General features: G+C 37.3%; 2 protein-coding genes across 2 annotated transcripts; both read left to right on the top strand.

Moving 5' to 3' along the window:
* The first annotated feature begins 3,858 nt into the window (after positions 1 to 3,858).
* On the top strand, positions 3,859 to 8,538 carry LOC113288488 (GTP-binding protein At3g49725, chloroplastic-like). Its single transcript, XM_026537535.1, has 14 exons — positions 3,859 to 4,390; positions 4,515 to 4,573; positions 4,702 to 4,764; positions 4,858 to 4,947; positions 5,058 to 5,170; positions 6,007 to 6,075; positions 6,178 to 6,322; positions 6,448 to 6,488; positions 6,605 to 6,655; positions 6,802 to 6,856; positions 6,947 to 7,003; positions 7,313 to 7,432; positions 7,533 to 8,053; positions 8,414 to 8,538. Exons 1-13 carry the CDS (start codon positions 3,955 to 3,957, stop codon positions 8,049 to 8,051), a joined length of 1,818 nt encoding a protein of 605 aa, XP_026393320.1. The 5' UTR covers positions 3,859 to 3,954; the 3' UTR covers positions 8,052 to 8,053; positions 8,414 to 8,538.
* On the top strand, positions 8,426 to 8,893 carry LOC113291154. Its single transcript, XM_026540720.1, has one exon. It carries the CDS (start codon positions 8,426 to 8,428, stop codon positions 8,891 to 8,893), a length of 468 nt encoding a protein of 155 aa, XP_026396505.1.
* The last annotated feature ends 17,741 nt before the right edge of the window (positions 8,894 to 26,634 follow it).

Raw genomic sequence — 26,634 nt, 5'->3', positions numbered from 1 at the left:
TGATACCTGCTGTCACACGCCCATTTAAGCTCCTAAAATTTTCATGGGACATGACCGACAATACTCTGTGGTTCAGTGATTCAACATCACCCACAAGTACTCAGCCTTGCATACTTGCACCAAAGAATGCATCTGCCTTCACTCTAAAGGCTTTGCACAACGGAAGTCTTCATCTTCTTTCTCTCTAACTCTTCATGCCCCCATAAGCATAAGAGGTTCTGCCATGCACTTCAACACTTCTCACACAAGATTAACAACATAATGAACACAAAGAACTAACACAATAAACCCATTTCATTGCAAAAAGGAAGATTATACAAAACAGTCCATCACATGGACCAAACATGCCATTCACCCTCTTGGTGAATGCCTAAAACACTCTCTACATTAGTGGTTATTCTCTCAATTGAACAACACTAACATTATTGATTCCTAAGCTATTTATACATTTTAGGATCAGGCAAAACTCTGTGCAACAGCTTGCACCCGCATGGAACAGCCATGTGTCCCAAAAGTGGTTTCCATAACCGCCAACTAACTGCCACCTTTTGTGTTGTCACGCCAACTGTTGCCACACCTGTTCTTGGTGGTTATGAACCTTCCACATGGTTATAAACTCACTTTATAATCATCCTAATTCATCTCGCGTCATTGGCATGATTGTGAAGCCCGTAACCAACTCGTAACCGTCACTTGAACCGTATTGCACCACTGTTGTGCTTTACTGAATTCTTCCTCGCTCCAAAGCTCATCCATCTTGGCCCTGCATGCTTATCACTTTAAGATAATGCACGGACAATCCTTGTGTTTCAATCATCGAGGCCAACTCCTTAAGCTCACTCTATTTACTCATGCGTCATATATGCTTCACTTCACCAATTAACTTGACAATAGCAATGCAACCCTTGCATTACCAACTTGTTTGCATTGTTCAAGCTTTGGCCAGCCTTGAACTAATGCCATAGACCAACTCTTGGCCTATTCTTCACTCTAGCATCATCCTTGAGTTTGGGCCAACTCAATTCCATGGGTATGCCTTAATGGCAACATCGCATGTCGCATCTTGCCACTTTGTCCATGTCTTGCCTTTCCTCAATGAAGCTCTATTGTGTCGGTCAATAGCTTCATTCCTTAGCCAAATTTCTTTACAATGAAGTGCTGCACTTTCACTTCATTGGCCCTGCGAGGTTATGCCATTCTTGGCACTTGACAGTCTATACCGTATACCGCTATTATGGCTCCGTGATGCGCCATCACGGATATACTAACTTGGCATGCAACTCTGTAACGCGTCATCATTATGCGTCACTTGCAGCACCGTAATAGTTGGAGTGTCATGACGACTTCTACGACCTCCACGACTTCTTGCATTGCTATCACTGGGCATTTGACAACTTGACCCTAACGGAGTCTCAGGTAATTCGTAACTCATATTCTCCCTCTGTAGCTGCATCTGTCTCAAGTGAAAATTCTGGAATTGATTGATAAAAAGCGAAAAATTGTTCAACTGGTTCTGATACTCTTCTTGTGATGCCACCACACCATAGTATGGATAGCTCTGTTGCCGACCTTCACTAGTAAGTCGAACTGTAATAATATCTTCACTTGGTGATAAAGTATGGACTTCCCAAGATATTGGAGGCATATTTGACGAACCCATTTGACTTCTAGGGTACGTATATGCTTCACCCATCGGTGGTGGAGGTTGGGATGGAAGATCTGTAAGTGGGAAATTGCCAATTGCTGGAAAGTCAACATTACTTAAGTTTTGTGGATGAACAACAATATTTAGCTTGCATACCTTTTGAAACCAACTGAAGTAATCATAGTCATCTTCTGGAATTTGGATCAAATCTTCATCTTAATCCCAAGGTTGTCCATTATTTATCAACTTTATCCAATCATCATGTGAAATTATTGAAGTTGGAAACGGGTTGATTGCTTTTACCTTTCTTCATTATAACTGAAACAGATGTCTTTCTCCGTAGTACCAAATACCCTGACCACTAATTGCACTGTAAAACACAAGTCGCCTAAGGATTAAATGTAGCATGGCTTGTGCCGTTGGTTCATGGAACTCGTCAATTTCTGTATACGACATTGGCGTAATGTTGATACTAGTTGTTGCATTCTCTAAACAACAGCAACATTTTGACCATCATTAATCTGACCAATCCAATTATCAGCTTTGTACTTGTACACGATTGGAAAAATTAATCGTGTATCTTGAAGATCGGGTTCGCCGACCTTAAAGTAAATATACCACCAATATCGAAAAATAACATTGACGAAAATTGATGTGTTAGTATATTCACCACTAGTTTGATAACTCGATAATAAATCTAATAAATAGAAAGGGATTGTGGTTCTTACCTCCAATATGACCCAAAATCCATCAAAGCTATATGTTTTCTTACATGAGCAATCACCGAGACTTATGTGTAACTCAGCTAAAATTGCAGAACCCCAATCATAATTTGGCGGTTTAGTTAAATCTTCTAAAGAGTCCAGAAAACCAATTAATGTTACTGATCTACCATTGGGGAAAAAAACTTGACCTAACATCCATAATACAAAAATACGTTCAAGCTCGGGATAATCTTCAGCTCTGTGTATCCCCTTGGCATGGTAACGGCTCAAAAAAGCCTTCAACCCAGACACTCTTAATCCAAATGAGTGTAACTGTCTGGATTATGGCTTTCCTTCAGTATCATTTGAGTAAAAGGGAAGTAATTGTTTCCATCTTCCTTCTGATATCCACTTTAATTGGTTAAATTGTATTATTTCACCCTCACTTTTTTATTCCAGTCAACATATACAAACCTAACAGTGTGAACCCTAAAAACAACATGGTCATAAAATTAAAGTTTGTATGTGGAACTAAAATTTGTATCAAACTAAAAAATTGAATCTTTAAAAATTAAAATTTGTTTCTGAACTAAAAATTAAACTATGGAAAAATAGAACTTACCACACTCGAAATCCTTGAAAAAGAACGTATTTGCAGTGTTCCACCAACGTTCACAAATAACTCGCACAACTTGAGTCCTGTGATTTTTTCCTTTTATGAAATATAAAGGATGCCAAGGATATCTTCTCAAGGATTCTTGAACAGCTTCGAGGAGTAACCCAAACACTTTGGTTAGCTCAGACCACCCACCTCTTACTTTAGGTAACAAAACTCGCTCGGGATGGTTACATAAACGCGTAGATAATACACCAGGTCCAACTAGTTGCTTAACATTAGCGAACTCTTGTTGTTTATTCTGAACCCATACGATATCACTATCTGCAACAGATTTTCCTATTTCTTTTCCTTTGTCTATTTGTTTTGAAACTACTTATTTTTAAGTGAAAAATCGCTCTGGTCTGCTCTCTAGAGAAGGGAAGGAAAAAATTTTGTGAATAAAAACTGAAGGGAATGGTGGTATTTATAGACGGTAGAGCACCGACCGAAGATGGTCGAGTTTAGATTGCTAACAGTGTAAATTAGACCGGACGATCGAAATGAGCCCGCTAGCGATGTACTCTCGACCACTTATCTTTTTTCCCATAGTGGCGGGGCCAATTTGCCAGACCAGCTGGCATGGAAATGGGTGGGTTAGCCACCCCACAGGAACCGACAAGGTGGATAACCTAGGGCGCTTAGCAGCCAAGCTATAGCCGTTCGGCTATGTTGTCACCGAGCAGCCATGTAATAGCCGCTTAGAATTGCATTTCTTTCATTTTCGTTTTTTAAAGACATAGACTCTTTTGCTGTGGCTCCCAAATTCACCGGTACAAGTTAGTTTGACTATGACCTAGAGTCCCGGACTGGTCGACCCCTAAACAGCTAAACTCCTAACTTCCTTTTTCCAACTCGCACGATCAAATTTATTTCATTCACAATTTTTACCAAACTGAATCGGGATCAAGCTTCTCGACTTCGAGAGAAAAACCCCTAAACCCCATCAAATGTTCAGAACCATTTCTCTGTTACGAAGAGCTCTACCTCAAACCCTTACTGCCTCCTCATCATTTTCATCTCCGAATCAACATTTTGTCTCTCAAATTCACAGAATTTCATCAGATTATTCACAATCAAAACCTCCATCACTCTCATTTCATTCATCTCCATTATCTTCTCGACAGAGAAATGTAAACCCAGATAAAGATTGTGGGTATTCAGACAGCAAAGAATCTAAAGGTCCGCCCAAACTGTTTGTGGTTCAACCTCGTGTTCGTCCTGATGCTGTTTTAAATTCCAAACTTTCTGAAGCTTTGAATCTTGCTCAGTCGTTAGAGGAACAACAAAGAGATGGAGATTTGGGAACTGAATCCGGTAATAAAGAAGTTCCTCCTCATGTTATTGTCCAAAATCCAGCTTCTAGAGCTACTAAAAAACACGCAGGTATACCTAAAATTCGATACATTTCTTAAATTTATTGATCATTAGAATTAGATTGTGAAGAATTTTGAAATGGGTGTATTGAAGTTATGGACCGAATGGTTTGGACTTGTTGTGTTTGTGTTAGATAAGTATTTTGGACAAGGAACTGTGGATACAGTGAAGTGCCATCTTAATGCATTGAAGGTAAGGGAAAACAAGTTTTTTTTTTTCTTCTGAATTTGATGTTATGCTTTTTCGTCGGTTGTTACTGTTTTTATTCGTGTGTAGTGGATGCATTGAGTAATTTTACTTATATATGAGGAGTTTGACAGGATGATTTGGATGCGGTGTTTGTAAATGCAGTTCTTACGGCCGGTCAACAGAGAAATTTAGAGGCAAGTTATATCTAGAATACTTTATTGCTCCAAATTATGCATTACCTTTACCATTCTAAAGATTTTAAAATAATTCTTTCTTTCTAATTGCAGAGGGCTTGGGGGATGCCTGTTTTGGATCGTGTGGGACTTATTATAGAGATATTTAATGCTCATGCCAATACAAAAGAAGCTAAGCTACAGGTATTGCTTATATCTTCTCTTGTGTTTGGTTATATTGTTCTTCTTCAACATGATATGTGATTTTTTCTTTGGAATTTTCTCTTCATGAGGTAGTATTTGTTTTGTAACAGGCTGAGTTAGCTGCACTAATGTACAAGAAAACTAGGCTTGTCCGTATACGTGCTGCTGATGGACGATTTACTTTTGGAGCAGGTGGAGAAGCCGAAGTTGTTAGTGCTCGTGGGTGAGTTGAACTTTATTTGTCTGCTACTGTTGAGAGGTATTTTGAGAATAGTGTTTGGCAATTATCATAAAATCGACATTTACGCTAATCCCATTTTCAGATAGATGATTACTTTTAAGTGGAAGTATCCCTATAGGATTTTTAAGTGAATTAGTTACTGATTTTGATTTGGCTTGAGATTTGCCTCGCACAGTGCTGCTTATAAGTTATAGTGTCTGCAGAAAGAACAGACTGTAGATGCAAAAATATGTTATCTTAGAAAACTTGAAATGTAGACTAACCCAAACTTTCCCAAATTAGATTTAAAATTTGATGCAGAACTAGATAAGAACAGGGACACTCATTGAGTTAAACTTTCTGACGTAAATTATATCCTGCATTATACGAGGTATTCCGCCAATGGCTGTTAAATACCACAATAGTTGATGCATCAATAATAAATGAATTTGAAATCCAGTAAAAGCATTCCACTTTAACATTTGTCATCCATTTGAAATGGGGTCTGACTTTGAGCAAATGATTATGCTTCCAACAAGGAAGTGACGAGAGGGTCATATATTCAGCTCCAACTGTTTCAGTAGAGTAAAATGAACGTTCTATAGGAGGAAGTTTACATTGGAAGAAGGGTCATTTCCACTTTAATGTGTTTTCATAATGTATGCGCATTATATGGGTTGCACAATCACATACAAATATTCCACTATGATTGGTTCTGAAGCTGCCTTATTTGGATTATTGTTGTGAGGTTCACCTGCTGCGTATTTTGTTTTTATATTATCCATGGTACTAGCTAAGCTTTCAGTTGGCTCATAATCATATGGATTACTATTATGTAGGAGAGGAAGTGGGGGTCAAGGATTTATTAGCGGTGCTGGAGAAACTGAGCTCCAGCTTCAACGGCGCAGGTTTGCTACCTTGCTCTATGCTGTTCTAGATCTCTATTCTGGATTGGGCAACTAATACATGTTAACAAGTTAGTCTGATGCCAATTTTACCCCTATTGTCAGAATTCTAGAAAGAAGAAATCGTTTATTAACAGAAATTGAAGAGGTCCGTCGAACTCGGGCTCTGCAACGAGCTTCACGCAAGAGACGTGGAGGTACAGAAGGTCAAGGTCTAGCAACTGTTGCTATTGTTGGATACACAAATGCTGTATGTGTTTCTAATACCAGTAAATTTTTGTTTCATTAGCATCCAACATAGTTTGGTGTGGCCTACTTTAGCGAAGGAATGTCTTGACTTAAATACTTGGTTTCCAACGTGTTGTTTTATGGCAGGGAAAGTCTACTTTAGTTAGCGCACTTTCTGAGACTGACCTGTACAGAGACGATCGCTACTCGTTCTATTCACAAACACAATACTCAAATAATCAGATTGTTTGTTGTCGAGATTAATAATACTAGTTGTTCACGCAAACTAATTTATTTTCTTCAGGCTATTTGCAACAGTGGATCCTCAAATAAAGAATGTAGTTCTTCCATCAGGGTAATGCAGTCAGTTATTGAAGCATCTGTATTTAATGTTTCTGTAATTTCCAAAGGCTTAGTGTTGGAACTTAACGTATTTATTGACTCCTATGCAACAACATCAGGAATATTATTCTGATAAATCTATATGTAAATAACGTGCAGGAAGAAAGTGCTACTGAGTGATACTGTTGGGTTCATCTCAGATTTACCTGTGCAGGTATGATGCACTTTCGAGGTACTCATTTGTGTTATATTATTCTTATTCATTTGTTGACAGATGTTTCATTTGTTTTTGTGTATTCTGCAGTTAGTGGAGGCTTTTCATGCAACCCTAGAAGAAGTGACTGAAGCTGAACTCCTAGTGGTATAGACATCTCTCAGTTTTTTTTTTGTATCCCCTGCTGAGATTAAGTTTTCATGCAATTCAGGTTATTACTTATTACTAAACTAGGAACAGGCTTTGTGCGATATTGTTCTCCAATTCCTCAATACTCTATCAAAACTTAATCTCCTCTTGATTAACTAGGAAGAGGTCACGACTTAGGAACCTCCCTTTGCGATGTTTACTCATTTCTTGTCTTCAGGAATGGTTTGGTTAAGTTGGCAGTTAAATATTTCTATCCATGCTATGGTTGAAAGTAACGGGTCACAACCTTTTCTGATATTGGTGCAGCATGTAATAGATTCTAGTGCCCTTAATGTGGAAGATCAGCGGTCAAGTGTATTGCAAGTGCTACAACAGATTGGGGTCTCTGATGCTAAACTTCAAAATATGATTGAAGTTTGGAATAAAGTACATCTCTATACTAGTTTCTTCATTGGGTGGACATGAAACTCTTTCTTCTTTTTCTTGACATCCCTTTTGCATTTTTTCCTGAATTGTTTTGTTTTAGGTGGATCTCCGAAAAGAGGAAGACAATAAGGATAAATTTGTAGAGGATGGTGAAATTGATGAAGAAGAATTTGAGGAGGGTGAGCAAGAATTCAAGGAGTATGTTGAACTATCGTCCGAAGAGGCTCTTAAAGAGGATGACCAAGAAGATAACCGTGAAGCTGAGCTATTGGAAGAAAAGAATACAGTGTCTGTGAACCAAGGAGATGACGATTTCTTAGAGGAATGGGAGACTGGGGGTGAAGATGAACCAGAAAGTAATTATGAAGGTTTGAACAGCAGTAGCATGGGTGACGAACAAAGTGAGTATTTGCCTAGCCCAACAAAAAGAGACTCACATTTGGAGCTTCTGAATATTCAGCGGTTAGAAACATCTGCTGTGATGGGAGTTGGATTGCAAGAGTTATTAATCGCCATCGACAATAGATTTGATACCCAAGGAGTGGTTGAAAGCAGGAATGACGATTGCTTCAACCGTAAATGGAGACCTCCTCAGGCAGCTCATAGCGATGCATGCTAGTGGTTAGTTTAATCTCCATTCTATTAGTTGTTGCTAAGTCAGTTCGCGGTTTCTCAACGTGTTGTTGTGCGAGTGGTCTGTCCTTTTCTATTCCTGACTGCTATTGTGAGTATATAAATTATAAATACCAGTAGAGTCGATAAGCATTTAATTCAATCTGAGATTGCTATTATCACCCATGGTTGTTGTTATGAGGGGGACCAAATTCTTTATATAATTTGAGTGGTAATCCCATTGATGGACGGCCAGAAAAGCTCTGTAATGAAAAGATAAAATTGAAAAATCTTATCTCTTCAATATGAGGCTCATGTTCGCCAACCATAACATATGGGACCTTACTGGTTTTTTTTTTCTTCCCTTAGAGATGAAATGCAATGAAGAAAACAACAGAGGTGAATGAAGAAGAACATGAACTTGAAATACACAAGGCTGTGGCACAAGCTTGGCATGGCCGTTCAGGAAATTCTAAACCCATCATAGAATTCGAAGCCTATCGAGACCGCTACAAGTGCAGACCCACTCGGTTCAGGCGCGAAGCGATGAACAAGTTGTCATCCTCCAAGGAGTCTGGGGCAGCTGCTCATAACAATTGGGATTTCGGGCAATCATTATGGGACTCTTACGAGATTGTGAACTTATCAAAGCGGCTAGAGACTGGACTCATGTTAGAAACATCAATAAATCATGCGACATTGGAAGATATGCGTCCGAAGTCGTCGTATAATAAGAGACGAAGAGAGAGTAAGAATAGTTTGAGAAATCTACTTCATCGAATGTCTTCTTCGAAAAGATTTGGTGATGCAGATATCCCACATGAAGAAGATGATCATGATCAATTTTGAAACATTTTATATATAGGTAAGAATTCTAATTCTTGCTTCAATAATTTACGATGTAATCAAAGAAGATTATTTAGTAAAATACGGCATAAGTACAATATACTTAGCCTAGACATTGTAATCAGTTTACTAATACCCTCTGAGGGACATCCATTTAGAAAGCTCAAAGTTCTTATGCTTGTTCTGGATGAAATCGGTCGCTTCAACATCGATATTTGATTCGTAACCTTGTTGCTTTTTGCCATTTTTCTTCTTCTTTGTAATTTTGCTGTCCTTAGTTTGTTCCTCAAACTGCACTACCTTATTCTGAGCTGCCGGCACTTGAACCGAACCGTGCTCACTGGAGTGAGCTCACTGTTTTTGTTGCTGTTGCTGCTGTCTTGGATCTGTTTCTCAAATTGCACCCCTTTCTTCTGAGGTGGGACTTGAACCATGCTCGATTTAGTAGTCTTCGATGATTCTTCGTTTTGAACAACTATTGCTTCATGAACACCCTCATGATCAGTTGTTGTAATAGTAGTATTTGCAATTTTCTTGTTGTTGAAGAGAGTGTGAAAGTTTGGGAATCTGGGAGCTTCTGCGATTGTACTTGGCATTCGTTCCATTCGCGAAACATGAACATGGTAGTCATCGGTGGTTGTTTGCCAACCCTTGTAGTCTCCATGACCGTATGCACCTCTTTGGTAAGACATTATCAACTGATTAACTGCACCTCTACAACCAAGTATTTGCAATGGGCAAAATGATGGACTGCGTAGGCGCATTTTATAGCTCTAAAATACTTTTTAAGCATATATTCCCCAACTTAATTAGTGGCAGTAATTATATTGAATCTGATACCCATTACTTTCTATCTTTTCTGGTGACACTCTCTAAAGCATCTCGATTCATCTTGTTGGGAATGGCTTTTAGCTGGGCAGCAAAATGGTTTGCTAGAGCATAGTGCCGGTCGATCATTGTCGACCGAAAGTGAATCACAAAAGTTGCAATTGCGAACTCATATACGTGGTCCAGGAGAAATTTCTTTTCAAGGGATTAGGCTAAATCCCGAATTTTTAAAAGAACCGTTTTTTGGGGACCGCTAGAAAAATGGTAGGGGATTACTCTCCATTTTTTGGGGTGGATATTAGAAGTACTAATGAGTCACCCCTTATCTAAGTTTTTTTGCCATACCAAACTTGCCCTTGGTAATTAAATTAGTGTAATGATTAGTAAGTTAACTAATGATTAGTGAGATTAAATTAATAAGTTATTTTTTTCAAAAGAAGAATTATTGAGAGGGAGAAGAAGAAGATGAATATGATAATGAAGATGAGGGTTTTGGAAGAAAAAAGTTAAGATCTTTTTCTTTAAGAGCCACAACAAAAGTATGATGTTTTGGGTACTCACGGATACTTCAAATTTAGTTAATGGTGCTTGAATTGGCCAAAACATTCCTAAAAATGAACAATTTACAAATTGATTTTGGTTTGGTTAAAAAAGTTCGGCTACAAAATCTGAAGAACAGGTAGCTGATCTCATCTGCATGTGTAGTTCGGCTAATATTTCTGAAAACACAGGTAGCCGAACTCAGCTTTAGTGGTGTTTTTTCTTTCAGAGAAAAGTTCGTCTAGGAAAAAAAATACGAAGTAACCGAACTCAATATGCAGGTTTTTCAGAGAAAAGTTCGGTTAGGAGAAAAAAATTGCAATGTAACCGAACTTTCTTCGGCGCAAGCGAACTTTTTTCGATGTAATCGAACAGTAAGTTAGGCTTGGACTTTTTTTTTCGACGTAACCGAATTTTTCTCTGAAAACAAAAACCTCCATTAAAGTTGAGTTCGGCTAGTTCGACAAAAAATTTCACATAATTCCTAACCGAACTTCTCTCTGTAACTTCCATTTTCAACTCATTTTGATGATTACTTCTCATTTTTTCAATGGAAAACCAATGAAAAGTAATGGGTTTGTTATAATTTTGATTTTGTTTTGTTAATGATTTAAATTAAGTTATATATAGTGGTGGCGGTGGTGGTGATTTGAAGTAGTCGGTGGTGGTTGGTGGTGGTGAGTGGAGGTGGTGATGGGAGAAGGTGGTTATATATATATATATATATGTGTGATGGTGATGGGAGGAGGTGATTATATATATAGGTGAAGGATAGATTAGTCATTTCCACACTTTAGGACACCCCTTATAAATATAGGATAGACATTCCTATCACAAAGTAGTCCACCACCATTTTTGAGTAGTCCCCAACGGTTATTTTAAAATTATGCAGGGTCGGCAAGGACCGAAGGAGATCTGAACCCAATTTCAACTCCGCGGAATTAATAAATAGAACTCTATTATTGGGGCTTGAAAGACTATGTGAAGACTAAATGGTATAGGGGGAGATCATAGTTATGTAAAAGTTCAAAAACACCCTCAATCATTTTTACTTATGACACTTCTACCCTTCCATTAACTGATTAACCCAATAAAAAAAACTGAAAACCATTAAATGAAAAAAAACTGAAAAATCAAAATTATTAAAAGAAAAAAAATCGTCCCACCACCTCTCTCTTTTCCTTCTTCTTCTTCTTCCCTTACTCCCCCCTTTCTCTTTTCCTTCTTCCTCATCTACCATTCTTCGTTTGAAACGATTAATCGTCGATTCAAAAAAATTTCGTGGTCGATTAAACTCATTGTATAAAATCATGAAAGATAAGGAAAAGTTAATTCATTCTTCGTCGAATCAACCTCCTCTTGAAGCAGAGAAACCAACTTCAACAAAGGAAGTAGGAAGTGAAGATGAAGAGGAAATTGAATGAAGGAGATGCACCAGCCTCCCAGACTCCTGAGATGACAACAATAAGGTATGAATTGAAATACCCACTCTTTATTTAAGCATTTTATCGATCTTTCAGTTGGTTCCGAAGATTTTAGGTCTGAAAAAACAGTTTCAGAAAGTGTTTACGGCTGGGAGTTCTTGAATTCCCAGCCGTAAATATGTCTCACGGTTGGGATCTATTGGTTTCCCAGCCGTGTATATGTATCACGGTTGGGAGATCTAAGAACTCCCAGCCGTTTATGTTTCTTACAGTTGGGATGTTTTAGAACTCCCAGTCGTAAAGTAGTCGATGCTTACGAGATCGATAAATCCCACCCGCAACAAGTTATTTACGGCTGGGACTTTCCTAGCCGTATATCTCCCTGTGTTCGAATTTTGTTTCAGCAGCAGTGGTTACGTTTTGGTTTTTCTGTCCGTAATTGATTTTCCCAATCGTATAAGTTAGTTTCATATCCGATTTGCTACGACGGCTAGGTTTTCCTATCCGTAATATGAGTAAGCAGTGCGAAAAAAAAAAAATCCCAGCCATTATTGGTTTTACGTCTTGGTCGATAAATAAAAATCCCATTCGTTATTTTTGTTGCGGTTGGGACTTTCCATTTTTCTTAGACGTTTTTTATTTACGTCTTGGTCGGTTGATAAATATCCCATCCGTAATTTCGTTTTCGTCTGGAACTATGCATATTTCCCAGCCGTTGTAACTTATCTTCTTTTGCATTTTGGTCTGGTTTTTCTTTAAACAGAAATGAAAAGAGGAAGAAAAGATCAATAGAAGTAACACCTTCTACTGAGCCCACTCCGCAACCTCGTTACGGAAAACCATTGGGTGCAAACGCAAGGAATACAAGCGAACTTGGAGTTGGTGGAGTAAGTGAAGGTGTACTTGCTGTTAGTGGAAGAAATAAAGGTGGAGTTGCTGGAGGAAATGAAGGTCTTGCTGTTACTGGAGGAAATGAAGGTGAAGTTGCTGGAGGAAATGAAGGTGAAGTTGTTGTTGCTGGAGGAAATGAAGGTAGAGTTGTTACTGGAGGAAATGAAGGTGTAGTTGTTACTGAAGTTGGTAGTTCTAGTGGTGCTGCTCTTGATAAATGGTAAAGTAGTGGTTGAGGAGGACAAGAAGGATGGAAAGAAGAAGTATCCACCAAAGGATAATGCAAAAGACATCATTGATGCTATGGAGTTTTTACCTAAAAAGAAGAATGGGAGACCTCGAGGTTTGCCAAAAGATCGTTCCGTCTTGATTGGTTACGAGTCATCATGGGCTGCTAGAGTCTGTGCCGCAAAGGTAATAAATCAAACTTAATATATTCATTTTATTATGGATAGTCAATCGTATCAACCAAAATTTTATATTATTTGTATAGTTTCCCGATAAAGCGGTTCCTAAACTAAAGCACCAACAACCAAGGTTTTGGTCGTTCGAGGGTGAGCATCCAGAGCATCCAGATGTGGTAGCTTTGGTAAAAACTTCGGGGTTATGGTCCGGAATTGAGGCGCTGCAGAAGTCGTATGATGTTGTACAATTTGTAACTTTAGAGAAATATTCTGTCCCGAAACCATGACTTTCCAACTCTCATTCGGCGAGATGACTATGACTCCGGATGATGCAAAAGAAATCACCGGTCTTGCTTTGGAAGGAAAGGCTGTGTATGAGGGTTTCAACAATACTCTAACTTATGATGAGCTTTATGTCTTGGCTAACCACTGTCTTGGATGGAGCAAAGATCAAGCGGAAGAAGAGTTTGATATTGGTTATGGAGCCCCGCCCAGAGCTAAAAGGGGATTCAAAAACAACCGGGTGAACTTCGTGAAACAGTTAATATGTCAAGGAAGATTAACCTGGTTCGTCTGAGGGAGCAATTTGAGGATTCTGACTGTAAGACAAAGAATGGAGAGATCGTGATGGACGCAAAAAGAGCTAGACATACGGTTATATCTTACTTGTTGCACGCTCTTGGGACCGTCTTTTTTCCCGATTTCTCAGGAAATAAGGTAAATGCTTTTTATTTGCAGTGGTTGAAGATTCTCAGTCTCGATCCGGAAATAAACGAGGTTCCTAGGTACTCGTGGGGCACCGCCCTCCTTGCTAGTGTGATGGAGAATCTTTGCAAAGCTTCTAGGTGGAACATAACACAAATTACGGGATGTGTTGCTCTTATCCAGGTATATTTTTGTGTTAATATAACAAATGTTGGTTTATTTTACTTATATATATATATATATATATATATATATATATATTGGTTTGTATGTATAATTGATTAATTTTTGTTCCGTATTCATGGGTTTACGACCATTTCAAATCCTTGGGGCCTACTCGGGATAAAAAATGGCCTCTAGAGAAATCTACAAGAGGAAGATACCCCTTTAATGGGACCCAACACAAGGATAAAGATAATGAAATGGTCGAAATGAGGAGAAAATTGGATGCTTTGACAATTAATGATGTGGTGTTTGATCCATATTTGAAACTTGATGAGGATGGAATTGAGGAAGTTGGTGATAAAGTATTTTCCAATGTGGCGACCTATACGGGACCTTTGTTTCATTCAACCGGGTTCGTCATTTTGGATCCTCGTAGAACGCTCCGCAAATTGGTATTATCCAGAAAATTGTACCTCAAGAATCTCGTTTTCCACTGAGCGTAGCCAACTCCATGTTTAAGGAAAAAGATGCTATGCAACATCAATAGCTCCGTCGGTCGAAGATTGGAATGCTCGTTCCCAACAAGCAAACCAAATGAGTAAATGAGGGATTGAAGCTTCTCATGGGACTTCCGAAGCGGATGCTAATTACATGGGATGGTATCAAGAGTGGTCTCATCCTTATGTGGAAAATTTGGATCCCGAGGCGCGGAAATATTTTAAGAAGGCGGCTAAAGAGAGTTCAAAATCAGCGGAAGAGATAAATAAACAAAATGAATGGGAGAAGATGGTGGTACGTACACTACTAATTATGTTTATAAATGTTTTTTTTGTTGATTAGCTATGAATAAGTGTATTTGATATGAAAAATAGGTTGAACGAGTTAATTGAGTGTCCAAGGACATCACCCGTATGATTGATTCGGGAGAGAAGTTAACCGTCCCTGAACTAAGATTACTTCGGAATCGATTCCAAGGCATAATACTCACTGAGAAAGGAGGTTTATATCCTCAAGAAGATGACCGATAAAGGAGAACTAAGAGGGATAGGTCTCCTTCTTCTAGCGACGACTCGGATATTCCCCCCCCCCCCCCCCCCACCCCCCCCCCCCCCCCCCCCCCCCGCTCCATCAAAGCAAGGAAGAGGCGGCAAAAAAGGAGGCCGTGCTGGATCAAGTGCTCGAGGTGAAAAAAAAGAAGGTCGTGGTGGAACAAGTGATGCTAGAAGTGGACGTGGTGGAGGTAAAAAGACTCCCACTCAAGCTGGTAAGGGAAAAGAAGGTAAAAAGGCTAGAGTTGCAAAACCAGTTGTTGAACGGGACCAAGAGGACGATTTGGATGCGTTTTTACAAGAGTCTTCTGGGGACGAATCAAGTTAATCAAGTGAATGAAAATCTACTCGGTATTTGGTATTTTACTTCATGAATATTTTGTTATCTAATCCTTTGACATTTTACTGTTTTCGTTCTTTGGTTAAGGATTGAGATGGATGAATTTTTATAACTTTGCATTTATGAATTAATGTTAGTCTTTCAATGTGTTTAATCTAAGAAAAATGAGGAAAAAAACAACATCATTGTTTTTTTTTAGGCATTTTCGGCTAGGTCGTTGCTTCACAAAACCTAGCCGAAAATGCCTATAAATATTGAAAAATAAATTTTCATAGCCGTAAAATTGAAAACGGTTAGAAACTGCCAGCCGTAAAATGCACCACGGTTAGGAAAACCGTATGTGGCCTATTCACGGTTGGGAAAAACCTAGCCGTGTTAAAATTACGGTTAGGTCTTGTATCCGTAAATTTATTTACGTCTTGGTCGACCTAGATACTTCCTAGCCGTTATGTGGGAAACGGTTCGGAAACCCATCCGTGACAGTTTACGGTTGGGACATTCCTAGCCGTATAGTACTCTGGTAAACAAAAAAAAAAGGGCTCATAGAAACGGCTACATATCCAAGCCGTAATTTCCAACACGGACATGAATCCCAGCCGTTTTTCTGGCTAAAAGTAAACAATCAGGATTATGGCCAGGAATCCAAACCGTAACTCTGAAAGACCACCAACTCTGCAGGTCATACAGAATTACGGCTTGGTATGCCTAGCATTTCCCAGCCGTAATGCTCTATAATTTCACTTGTACCACTTCAAATCGGCTAGTTTTTTGAATTTTGAAAAATATATCCGTCTGAAGACTAATCTATAGAAGGTTCTAGCTGTTCAACCACCTATTTAAACTTGAAATAACTTGTTCTCCATATAACCACCCATTCCAAATCAAAATCACACCCACAAGCTCTAGTAAAACTCCTAATAACTCAATGCAATGTACTCAAAGGATAAACACGACTTAAATTTGGATGAAGACTTATCTCTTTGTCAAAATTTTGTGTTATGCTATCCAAAGAAGGGAGAAGAACGAAGGAATGGTGGTGTACCAAGTCAATCTTATTGGAAGAATATTTTTGAATTTTTTTGTAGTGAAACAGGTAACCTAACAACCGCGATGGGATTGAATTGTATCTTCGATTCTCAAACATACGCAAAAAAGTGGAAGAGTATATGGCTTTACTTCGTATGTGAAAGCAACTTCGATTTAGAGGGGAGACTGATGAAGAAGTCGTAGCTCAAGCTAAAAAGGAATGGAGGAAATGGAAAGGTTATAATTTCAACTTCGAAGCTCAAATGACCATCATCAAAGATTTCTTGATACATCGGAAGGGAAGTTATTAAAACCAACTTTGTAATGGGGATATATTAAGCATGTAATGAGTTTTATTGTGGTCTAGTTTATGAAAGTATTAGTAATTTTCAATCGTATTAAGAATTCATGTTGAATCAAAAAATTTCTCAACTTTCAAATCTAATTACGGCCGGGAATGTTTTGTAAACCCAGCCGTTTTGCAGACTCAGGTTTTTCAGGGAAGAATAGCGGCCAGAAGTTTGTAAATTCCTGTCCGTCTCTATAATCACGGCTGGGAGTTCCTAATTTCCCAACCGTTTTGTGGTGTTACGTATGGGAATTTCTAATATCCCAACCGTTGTGTTGATTTTCGGCCGGGTCGACAAGTTTACCCAGCCGTTACTGCAGAAAATTCCAGATTTTTTTCCCAGATTTTCAACGGATTTGAACTGATAAAATTGATGTTGGGAGTTGATTATAAGGTTATCTTGAGTTTTGTGATGAAGAGTTTTGTCATTTGTCTTCAAAATTTATCAAAACAATTTCACCAAAATCACCATTTTTCTTCTTCAAAACTCAAAAAAAACAAGTTTAGATTTATAAAAAGTTAATATTTGGATTAGTCTAATCGATTCACTAAAACTGATTAGTCAGCTTAATCAATTTAATTAGCACTAATTAAATTAATGGTAGATTAGACATTAGAGAAAAATATAGATAACGGGTCATATAGGTTGTTATTTCATGACTCCGAAAAATCTCAAAAACCCACCTTTTTTAAGCCCCAATAATAAGATTCATAAATTATTAAATTTGTTTGCGCATAAAGACGAAACAATTAAAGCAAAGTATCAAGTACTCCATATAAAATAGTAATCATGTGAACTTGTTTATTTAAATTCAGTAGTGCAATAAATTTTTAATAGAAGGACCAAGATTGCTCATTGAATAACAATAAAAAGGTGGAATAGCTGCCGACACACGTCTCATTGATTTATTAAGGAATTGATATTCAAAGCAAGGAAAATCTATAGGGGTGATCATGGTAATTCTGTGTGGTATTATAGTTCTGCGACCGAAAATGGACCTGTTTCAACTAGGGTATCCATATACTCCCCTGGGTTTTAGGAAAATGATGTCTTCACTTTTCCAATTTGATTTATTTTTAAGTAAAAATGAAAAAGTCATTTTGTTGGGTATTTTGGTTATTAGCCTGTTTGGATAGCACATCAAAAATAATTTTTTGATTTCTAGAAGTCGAAAAGTCAGAAGTCAGTTTGGGTGTAGAATTTCAAAATGATTTTTAAAAATCGAAAATGTGACGTTTTGTGAAGCAAAATTATTTGGCTTTTGACTTCTACTTCTCCAAGCGGTCTATTAATGTTAATATTACCACACAAATCGGCAACTCCAATGTGCTCCCACCATAACAAGACTTCTAGTTGGCAGAAAAGCAAACACTTTGTGTGCAATCTGATTAAGACTGATTTACAACCTAAGTTCTGGTTCGAGACCCGTCAAATAAAGTGACACAACTTCAGAACAATCAACTAGATATAATGTTGCTATCAATCACAATAACAATGATACAGATTCCTTCCTATATACTAAGAAAATTCTCATATAGGTTGTTTCTATAACCTATTCTTTTTTTTTGTTCGGTACCATAACCTATTCTACAAACTCAGTAAATTTAACCTTACGAGAACGGAAATCAACAAGAAAAGAAAAAATGCACCTTGACAATGGAGAATCAGAAACCAAAATATCAAATGGGTGTATTGAGGTGAGTAATCTCTTTACTTTAGATGCCATGTATATAATGTTGTTACATATAAATGGCATATGTCTCTAGCATTCAACAATACATCGATGTTTTTCGCAGCACTTCGATAACACCGAACAATGAACGCGAAATTTTGTAGCACAAACTCTCTAAAGGGACTCAAGAATGCATTTTAATCAAACTTCAAATTTTTTCTGTTAGTTTTTTTGACAAATAGGAAGATATATATTTATTAGGAAAAACCCAACGATTTGGGAAGAGGTAACGGTTCCAAACGGACGTAACTGCGCCCATCAGATTATGTCCCATCGAAGGGCCATGTCCTTCTTGACCAGCTACCTGTGACTGGTCATCTACCGTTAGATCATGCCTTTTCCTAACGAACTTAATCTTAATCGTTATTTTTACTTAACCCAATTTCCATTCATAAATAAATTATTTCCTCACATTTTTCTGAAACCGACGTAGTATGAATTTGTATTATACCTCTAATACTAGATAAATTTTTCTACGTCTACAATACTATATAACATTTCAGTCTCTTTCAGCCAAAGTTAAAATGTGTAAGTACAATTTATTTTTTAAAATGCGACTTCTAAAATTCGATAATTTTTTGTGTTGCTAAAAACTATCCAATATACTATTATGTTCTTAACAAGAATCATAACAAGTAGAAATTGATTTGGTTTGTAAGGGAAACCAATCCTGTTTATGAGAAAACAATCCTAAAAGAGAATAACTCTTAAACACAATATATTTCACTGATCATCTTTTACAATAGATTTATAAAAATATTTATATTACAAAAGATAACTACATCCTAGAGTGTAGGAATGAATCCAAATAACCGTGCAAACGAATCACTATTATCTCTTGACAAGTACATACAATATAGGCACATTGCATATACTTTGCAGAATTAAATAGAAAAAATAATATATTTGGCCAGATACTAAGTATCCATCTAACCCTAATTGGTCACATACTCAGTTGTCATGAGCTTGACCAACATATGCTATACTTGTTAATAAAATCATATCCAAGAAAAATACCAAAGTTTTCTATTTTTAGTTAAATTTATCAGATTACTGATTTTTCTAAGATAATGGTTACTGATTTTTCTTTGACAAATAGTTACTGGGGTTTAAGGTACCTCATGGAACCTGGTCATCCATAGGTTTCGAATAAACAAAAAGTATAAAACTGGCAATAACCCAATTCGTTTTTCGAAATCATCAACATCATCCTCATCTTCATCTCCTTCAACTCTCAGACTACCTTTGATACGGTTATAAGATTGACTACCTTCACTTCTCTCGTATTCATAGCAATTTCTACAAACAGGAAATGTACATTCATTACAAGAAATAAATAACTCTCCTTCTGTCGTATCTCCACTTCATCTCGACAAATTTCACATATTTTTCAACTCATTTCTTTCACAGATTTACTCTGCAATCAAAAAAATTATATGAAAGATTAAGTTTTACGAATCCAAAACTACATTAAAGTTTACAATTAAAACTGATAATCTCTCTAATGAATCAAAAACCCTACCACAAATAAATGACATCTCCTGAAAATTAGATAGACCCAGAATAGTGTTTGTGAATCTTCATAAACTAAAACCTAATAGCTTTTGATAGAATTCATAATAACCAGTAGATGACATTGAAATTTGGAAGATGAAATTAGAGTTCCTAAGGTACTTTGAACTTCAAATTAAACTCACAAATCTATCTTCACAGTTCCTTGCTGGTGCATGGTTATTAGGCTTCCTTCGTAGAAGAATAAAATTTTCTGGTCACGGATTGGGCCAGTTATATTTAGGAATAAACTCCATATTAGAATACGTCGTAAGTTTTTTTGGTCCCTTCGTAAGGAACCTACCTCCATATAAGAATAATTGACATTATAATATAAATATGTAGATCTTGTCATACATCAAAGTTTAAGACGAAGAGATTCCTGTAACCATTTCACAAGTTCAGTTTGCTTCAAAATGGATTTTTTAATTTTTTGTGCACAACTTAATACAAATATCTTTCACTCGTATGATTTCATTTTTCAATTTTCGATGTGATAGTTGTGTTATATGTGATTTTTTTATTACAAATTTCATACACATAAATACAAAATAAATCCTCATTTAAATAGTTTTTGTATATATTTAGATACATCTTTGTGTTTTCAATGCATATGCATGAATATTCCCAAGTACACATATTTCTTGAATCCTATTATTGGGGCTTTAAATGGCTGGGTTTTTTGGGGCTGCATAGGATCATGAACTAATACATAGAACTCCCTGTCCTGATATTTTTTGTTATACTTATTCTACCCTCAATTTGATTACTGCTAATTAAAATGATTAAGCTAACTAATCAGTATTAGTAAATGGATTAGACTAATCAAATGGTTAATCTTTTGAAAATCAAAACTTGATTTTCCTGGATTTTGAAGAAGGAAAAATGGTGATTTTGGTAAAAAAAAAATTTGGTAAACTTTGGTGAAAAATGATGAAACCCTTCGTCACAATACTCAGGAAAACCTTATAATCAACTCCCAATAGCAATTTTATCGATTCAAATCCGAGCAAAATATGAGTTTTTGACATGTTACGACTGGGAAAATGTGTCGAACCAGCCGTACAAAGGTAAATACGGAACTCCCATCCATAAATAGTCCTAACAGATGGGAAGTGAAGAACTTTTGATCTTTATTTTTCCTGGAATCAGCTAAGTATGTATCACGTCTGGGTTAACATGTTTAGAAGGAAACTTTCCCGTCCGTAAGTTGAGAAATTTTAAGTTTCAACATGAATACATACTACGACTGAAGGGTAGTAATACTTTCATTAAATAGACCATAATAAAACCATTACATACTTACTAGATCCTCATTACAAAGTTAGTTTTAATAACATCCCTTTCGATGTATCAAGAAGTCTTTGGTGATGGCGAATTGAGCTTCGAAGTTGAAATTATAACCTTTCCATTTTCTTCATTCCTTCTTAGATTGAGAAACGACTTCATCATCAATCTCACCTCTAAGTTGAAGTTTCTTGCAAATACGAAGTAAAGCCGTATATTCTTCCACTTTTTTGCGTATGTCTGAAAATCAAAGATACAATTCAACTCCATCATGGTTATTAGTATTACATGTTTCACTACAAAAATTGTCAAAAATCTTACTCCAATACAATTGACTAACTAAACCACCTTTTCCTTCGTTCTTCTCCCCCTCTTTGGATAGCACGGTACAAATTTTTTGCAAAGATATATGTCTTCCTCTAAAGTAAAGTTGGATTTATACTTTGAGTACATTGCATTGAGTTTGTCGGGGTTTCGGTGGAGATTATTGATGTAGAATGTGTGATTTTGATTTGGAATGGGTGGTTGTATGGAGGTGGAGTTATTTCAATTATAAATAAGTGGTTGAATATCTAAAACCTTCTATAAATCAGCCTTCTAACGAATCTATTTTTCAAAATTCAAAAAGTAGCTGATAGGATATGGCACAAAGGAAATTTTTTTAGTTACGGCTAGGAAATGGCTATGTCGACCAAGCCGTCAAAAAGTACAAACCTATGAGTTTTGGTGTATGTTAGTATTACGGTCAGGAGTCCAGGCCGTAATTTGGGGTTTTTACTTTATGTCATATTTACGGATGGAATCCAGGTCGTAAAACTGAGTTTTTACTTCATGTCAGTTCTACGGTTTGGAAACCTAACCCTATAACAGATACACGGTCTGGATATCTTGCCGTAGCATGGATTCAATTTTTTTTGGTTATCAGTAAAAAACACGGCTAGGTCTTTCCCAACCATAATACAAACACGGTTAAGAAACCTAACTGTTTACGGACAGAAAATTCTAACCGAGGGTATGTGTCATTTTTCTTGACAAACTCAGAGAACATTACGGCTAGGATTCCTAACCGTGTAACAAATGTTACGGTTGGGAACCCAGCCGAGAAACAATTCTGGAAAACCCGTCCATCTATAAAAGTTCTGTTTTTAGATTACAATTATAAGTATTTACGGCTAGGTATCGTGGAGAAACGACTTAGCCCTAAGTTCTTAATAATTTCCATTTTGTTGATGTTTTCGAACATTCAAAGATATAGACGAAAGTAAATACTAACATTCATTCGTACGTTCGAAGATATCCATCCAAATACATAACCAAATAACGAAAATACTAAATCCATATCAAAGTCTTAGATGATAGAAAATCCATGAAACAAAATACCAAAAAGTTCATAAATATCTCTATTAGTCACTCATTGGATTCCTCGTCAGACTCCGAACCCGATCGTGATGCCTCATCCGGATCCTCGTCTGCTTTCTCCTCTTCCAAAACTTCCTCTTCCACAACCTCTTCTAAAACTTCAGTTTTTTTACCTCTTTCACGGCCACCTTGAATTGGAGGTGCTTTTTTACCTCCACCGCGTCCACCTCGATCACTTGGACCTTTACCACTTTTATCAATTGTACCTCCACCACGTCCACCTTTTTTACCTCCACAATGTCCACCTTTTTTACCTCCACCACGTCCACCTCGACCACCTTTTCCTTGCTTTGATTGAACATGCTCATTGGAGGGAGTATCCGAGTCCTCGCTAGAAGAAGGAAACCTAGTCCTCTTACTTCTCCTTGGTCGGTCCACTTCATAAGCATATAGACACCATTTTCAGGGTTTATTATGCCTTTAACTCGGTTCCGGAGTAATCTTTGTTCAGGGACCGTTATATTCTCACCCGAATTAATACTACGTGATCGACCACCCAATTAACTCGTTAACCTATTTTTTTCATATCAAATACACAAATTGTAATTATTTGTGGATAATTAAAAAAAATTAAACATATACAAACATAATTAGTAGTACATGTACCATCATCTCCCTCCAATCACTTTCATCACTCCTTGATGTTTTTGATGTCGAACTCTCTCCCTTCTTGAAGTATTTCCTCGCTTCTGGATCCAAATTTTCCACATAAAGATGAGGCCACTATTGATATCATTCCATTTAATTCTCATCCGCATCGGAAGTGCTATGAGAAGCATGAAGTGCTCTTCTATTCATTTGGTTTACTTCTTCGGAACGAGCGTTCCAATGATCGATCAACAGTGCTGGTTCATAGGTCAATTTGACATCTTTGTCCTTAAATTGAGAGTTTCTTATGCTCAGCTTAAAACGAGAGGCTTCAGGTCCTATTTTCTGGAACCTGGTTGAATGAAACAAAGGTCCAACATAGGTCTCCACATCAGAAAATACTCTATCACCAACTTCATCTTCTCCATCCTCATCAAGTCTCAAATATGGATCAAAAACCACATCATCGATTATCAAAGCATCCAACACTTTCCTCATGTCGACCATTTCCGTCTATTTAACCTTGTGTTGGGTCCCTCGAAAGGGGTATCTTCCTCCTGCAGGTTTCTCTAGAACTCAATTCTTATCCCGAGAAGGCCTCAAGCATTTAAAGTGGTCGTAAGCCCAATACTACGGGGAAAAAAAAGAATTATAAATAAGATATTACCCACAAACCAATAGAAACGTAAAAAAAAAACATTTGTTATATGGAAAAAAAGATACCTGGATAAGAGAACAACATCCCACAACTTGTGTTTCGTTCCACCTAGAAGCTTTGCAAAGGTTTTCCATCACACTCGAAAGGAAGGCGGTTCCCCACGATTACCTACATACCTCATTTGTTTCTGGATTGAGACTGAGAGTCTTCAACCACTACAAATAACAATCATTTACCTTATTTCCTGAGAAATCGGGGGAAAAGACGGTACCAAGAGAGTGCAACAAGTAAGTTATAACTATATGTCTAGCTCTCGCTGCGTCCATCACCATCGCTCCACTAGCAATCTTGGGGCCAGAATCCTCAAATTAAATTCTCCTTCAGACGAACCAGGTTAATGTTCCTTGCAATCTTAACTGATTCATGACGTTCGCCCGGTACACTGTATGGCTTTGTAGCTCTAGGAAAGGATCTGTCACCTATCTCAAACTCTTCTTCGGCTTCAAGTTTGCCCCACCCAAGACAATATTTATAAAAGACATAAAGTTCATCAAAGGGAATAGAATTGTTAAAACCTTCAAACACCGCTTTTCCTTCCAAAGCAAGACCGGTAATTTTCTTTGCATCATCCAGAGTGATAGTCATCTCGCCGAACGAGAGTGGAAAATTCATGGTTACGGGCTAGAATATTTCTCTAAACCTACAAACAATTACAACATTATAGGTCTTCTGCAAAGCCTCAATTCCAGACCATAACCCCGAAGCTTTTACCAAGACTACCACATCTGGATGCTCTCTATCCAATGACCAAAAAATTCATTGTTGGTGCTTTAGTTTAGGGACCGCTTTATCGGAAAACTATAAAGAATATTAAATTTTAGTTGTTACAATTAACGATCCATAATAAAATAACATATGTTAAAGTTGATTTATTACCTTTGCGGCACAAATCCTAGCAGCCCATGATGACTGGTAACCAAACAAGACAGATCGATCTTTTGGCTCACCCCAAGGTCTCCCATTCTTCTTGAGAGGTAAAAACTGCATAACATCAATGATTTTTCTTGTTGAGTCTTTTGGTGGATACTTCTTCTTCGCCTTCATCTCCTCCTCCATTACACCTTTACCCTTATTAGCAGCACTTGTTTCGTCCAAGTTTTCTTCTTCAATCTCTAAATTTGGTTGTTCAACAACCACATTTACACTTCCTCCATATTCATTTCCTCCATCAGTGGTAACTCCACCTTCCATTCCTCCACAGGTGACATTCCTTGCATTTGCACCCAATAGTTTTGTGTGACAAGGTTGCGGAGTCGGGACATTACAAGGTGTTACTTCTTGGGATCTTTTCTTCCTCTTTTCATTTCCTCTGTTCAAAGTTGATTCGATACAGAAAATACTAAAAAACAAAAGCAAATAAGTAAATACGGTTGGAAAATCTAGACACAACCCAAGCCGGGACACAAAAAAACGGCTAGGAAAAATTGACAGTCCCAGATGTAAAAAAGTTTTTAGATGGGATTTTTAGTAATCAACCAAGACGTAACAACAATAACGGATAGGAAATAAATTTTGAGGCTTTGTTTCTCAAATTACGGATAGGAAAATCCTAGTCGTAAACGGTACCACTGGATTAATTTTCAACACAGTATAAGCTATGGCTAAGAATAACCTAGCCGTGACAACTACGAATGGGAATTTGAGCAATCAACCAAGACGTTACACACATATCGGGTAGGATATAACTTCTAAGACCAGGAAATAAAATTACGGATATGAATAACTAGACGTAAACGCCACCGCTAAATCAAATTTCGAACTCAGAAGAAGATAGGCTAGGAATAACCTATCCTTAAAAAAATTATTGCGGTTAGATATCTCAATTCCTGTCTGCATTGCCCATGTTACGTCTGAGAGTTCTTTGTGAGGCCAGCCGTAACCGGTACTTACGGCTGGGAAAACAAGAACTCCCAGCCGTAAACAGTTTCAAAAACTGTTTTTTCAGGCCTAATTTTTGAAACCAACTGAATAATCATTAAAACGCTTAAATAAAGAATGAGTTTTTCAATTCATACCTTATTCCAGTCATATCAGGAGTCTCGGCGGCTGGTTCATCTCATTTATTCACTTCTTTTTGAATTTCAATTTCATTTTCACCTTCAGAACTTGATTTATCTGGTTCAAGGGGAGGTTGTTCCGACGATTCTGCGTTTTCCTTTGTCTTCACCATGGTTTTTAACAATGAATTTAATCGACGATGATTTTTTTTTGAATCGACGATTAATCATCTCAGACGAAGAAGAGAAAAAGAAAAAGAAGGAGAAGGAGAAAATAAAAAGAGGATAAGAACAAAAGAAGAAGAAGAAAAGATTTTAGTTAATGATTTTCAATTTTTTTTACTAGACTAATTAGTTAATGGAAGTGGAACGGTAAAAGGATAATAAATTAAATTTATTGAGGGTAGTTTTGAACTTTTACATAGATTAAGCCTCCCATATGGCCATATCATTATAACTATCATATTAAACCTCCAATCCTCTTCAAGCCCCGATTGATACGTGAAAGTCGGACCCAGACCCTACCCGAACCCATCCAGTTGTATTGGCCCCACTGTTAGACCCAACAGCGCGAAGCCCACTATATAACTAATTAATCTATTTCTGGCGGTGGGGATTGAATTCCTGACTTCCTCAGTGGAATTGATAGGATACCATTGAGCTATGCTCTTGGAGCCATTCCCAATATATTCTTAAACAGAGGTTTTACTGAACCAATTTTCGGCTTACA

Source organism: Papaver somniferum, chromosome 6 (genome assembly GCF_003573695.1).
Source record: "Papaver somniferum cultivar HN1 chromosome 6, ASM357369v1, whole genome shotgun sequence".
NCBI classification, from domain to species: domain Eukaryota; kingdom Viridiplantae; phylum Streptophyta; class Magnoliopsida; order Ranunculales; family Papaveraceae; genus Papaver; species Papaver somniferum.
Note: the sequence above shows the minus strand (reverse complement) of the source record. Positions and strands in the feature narration are given on the sequence as shown.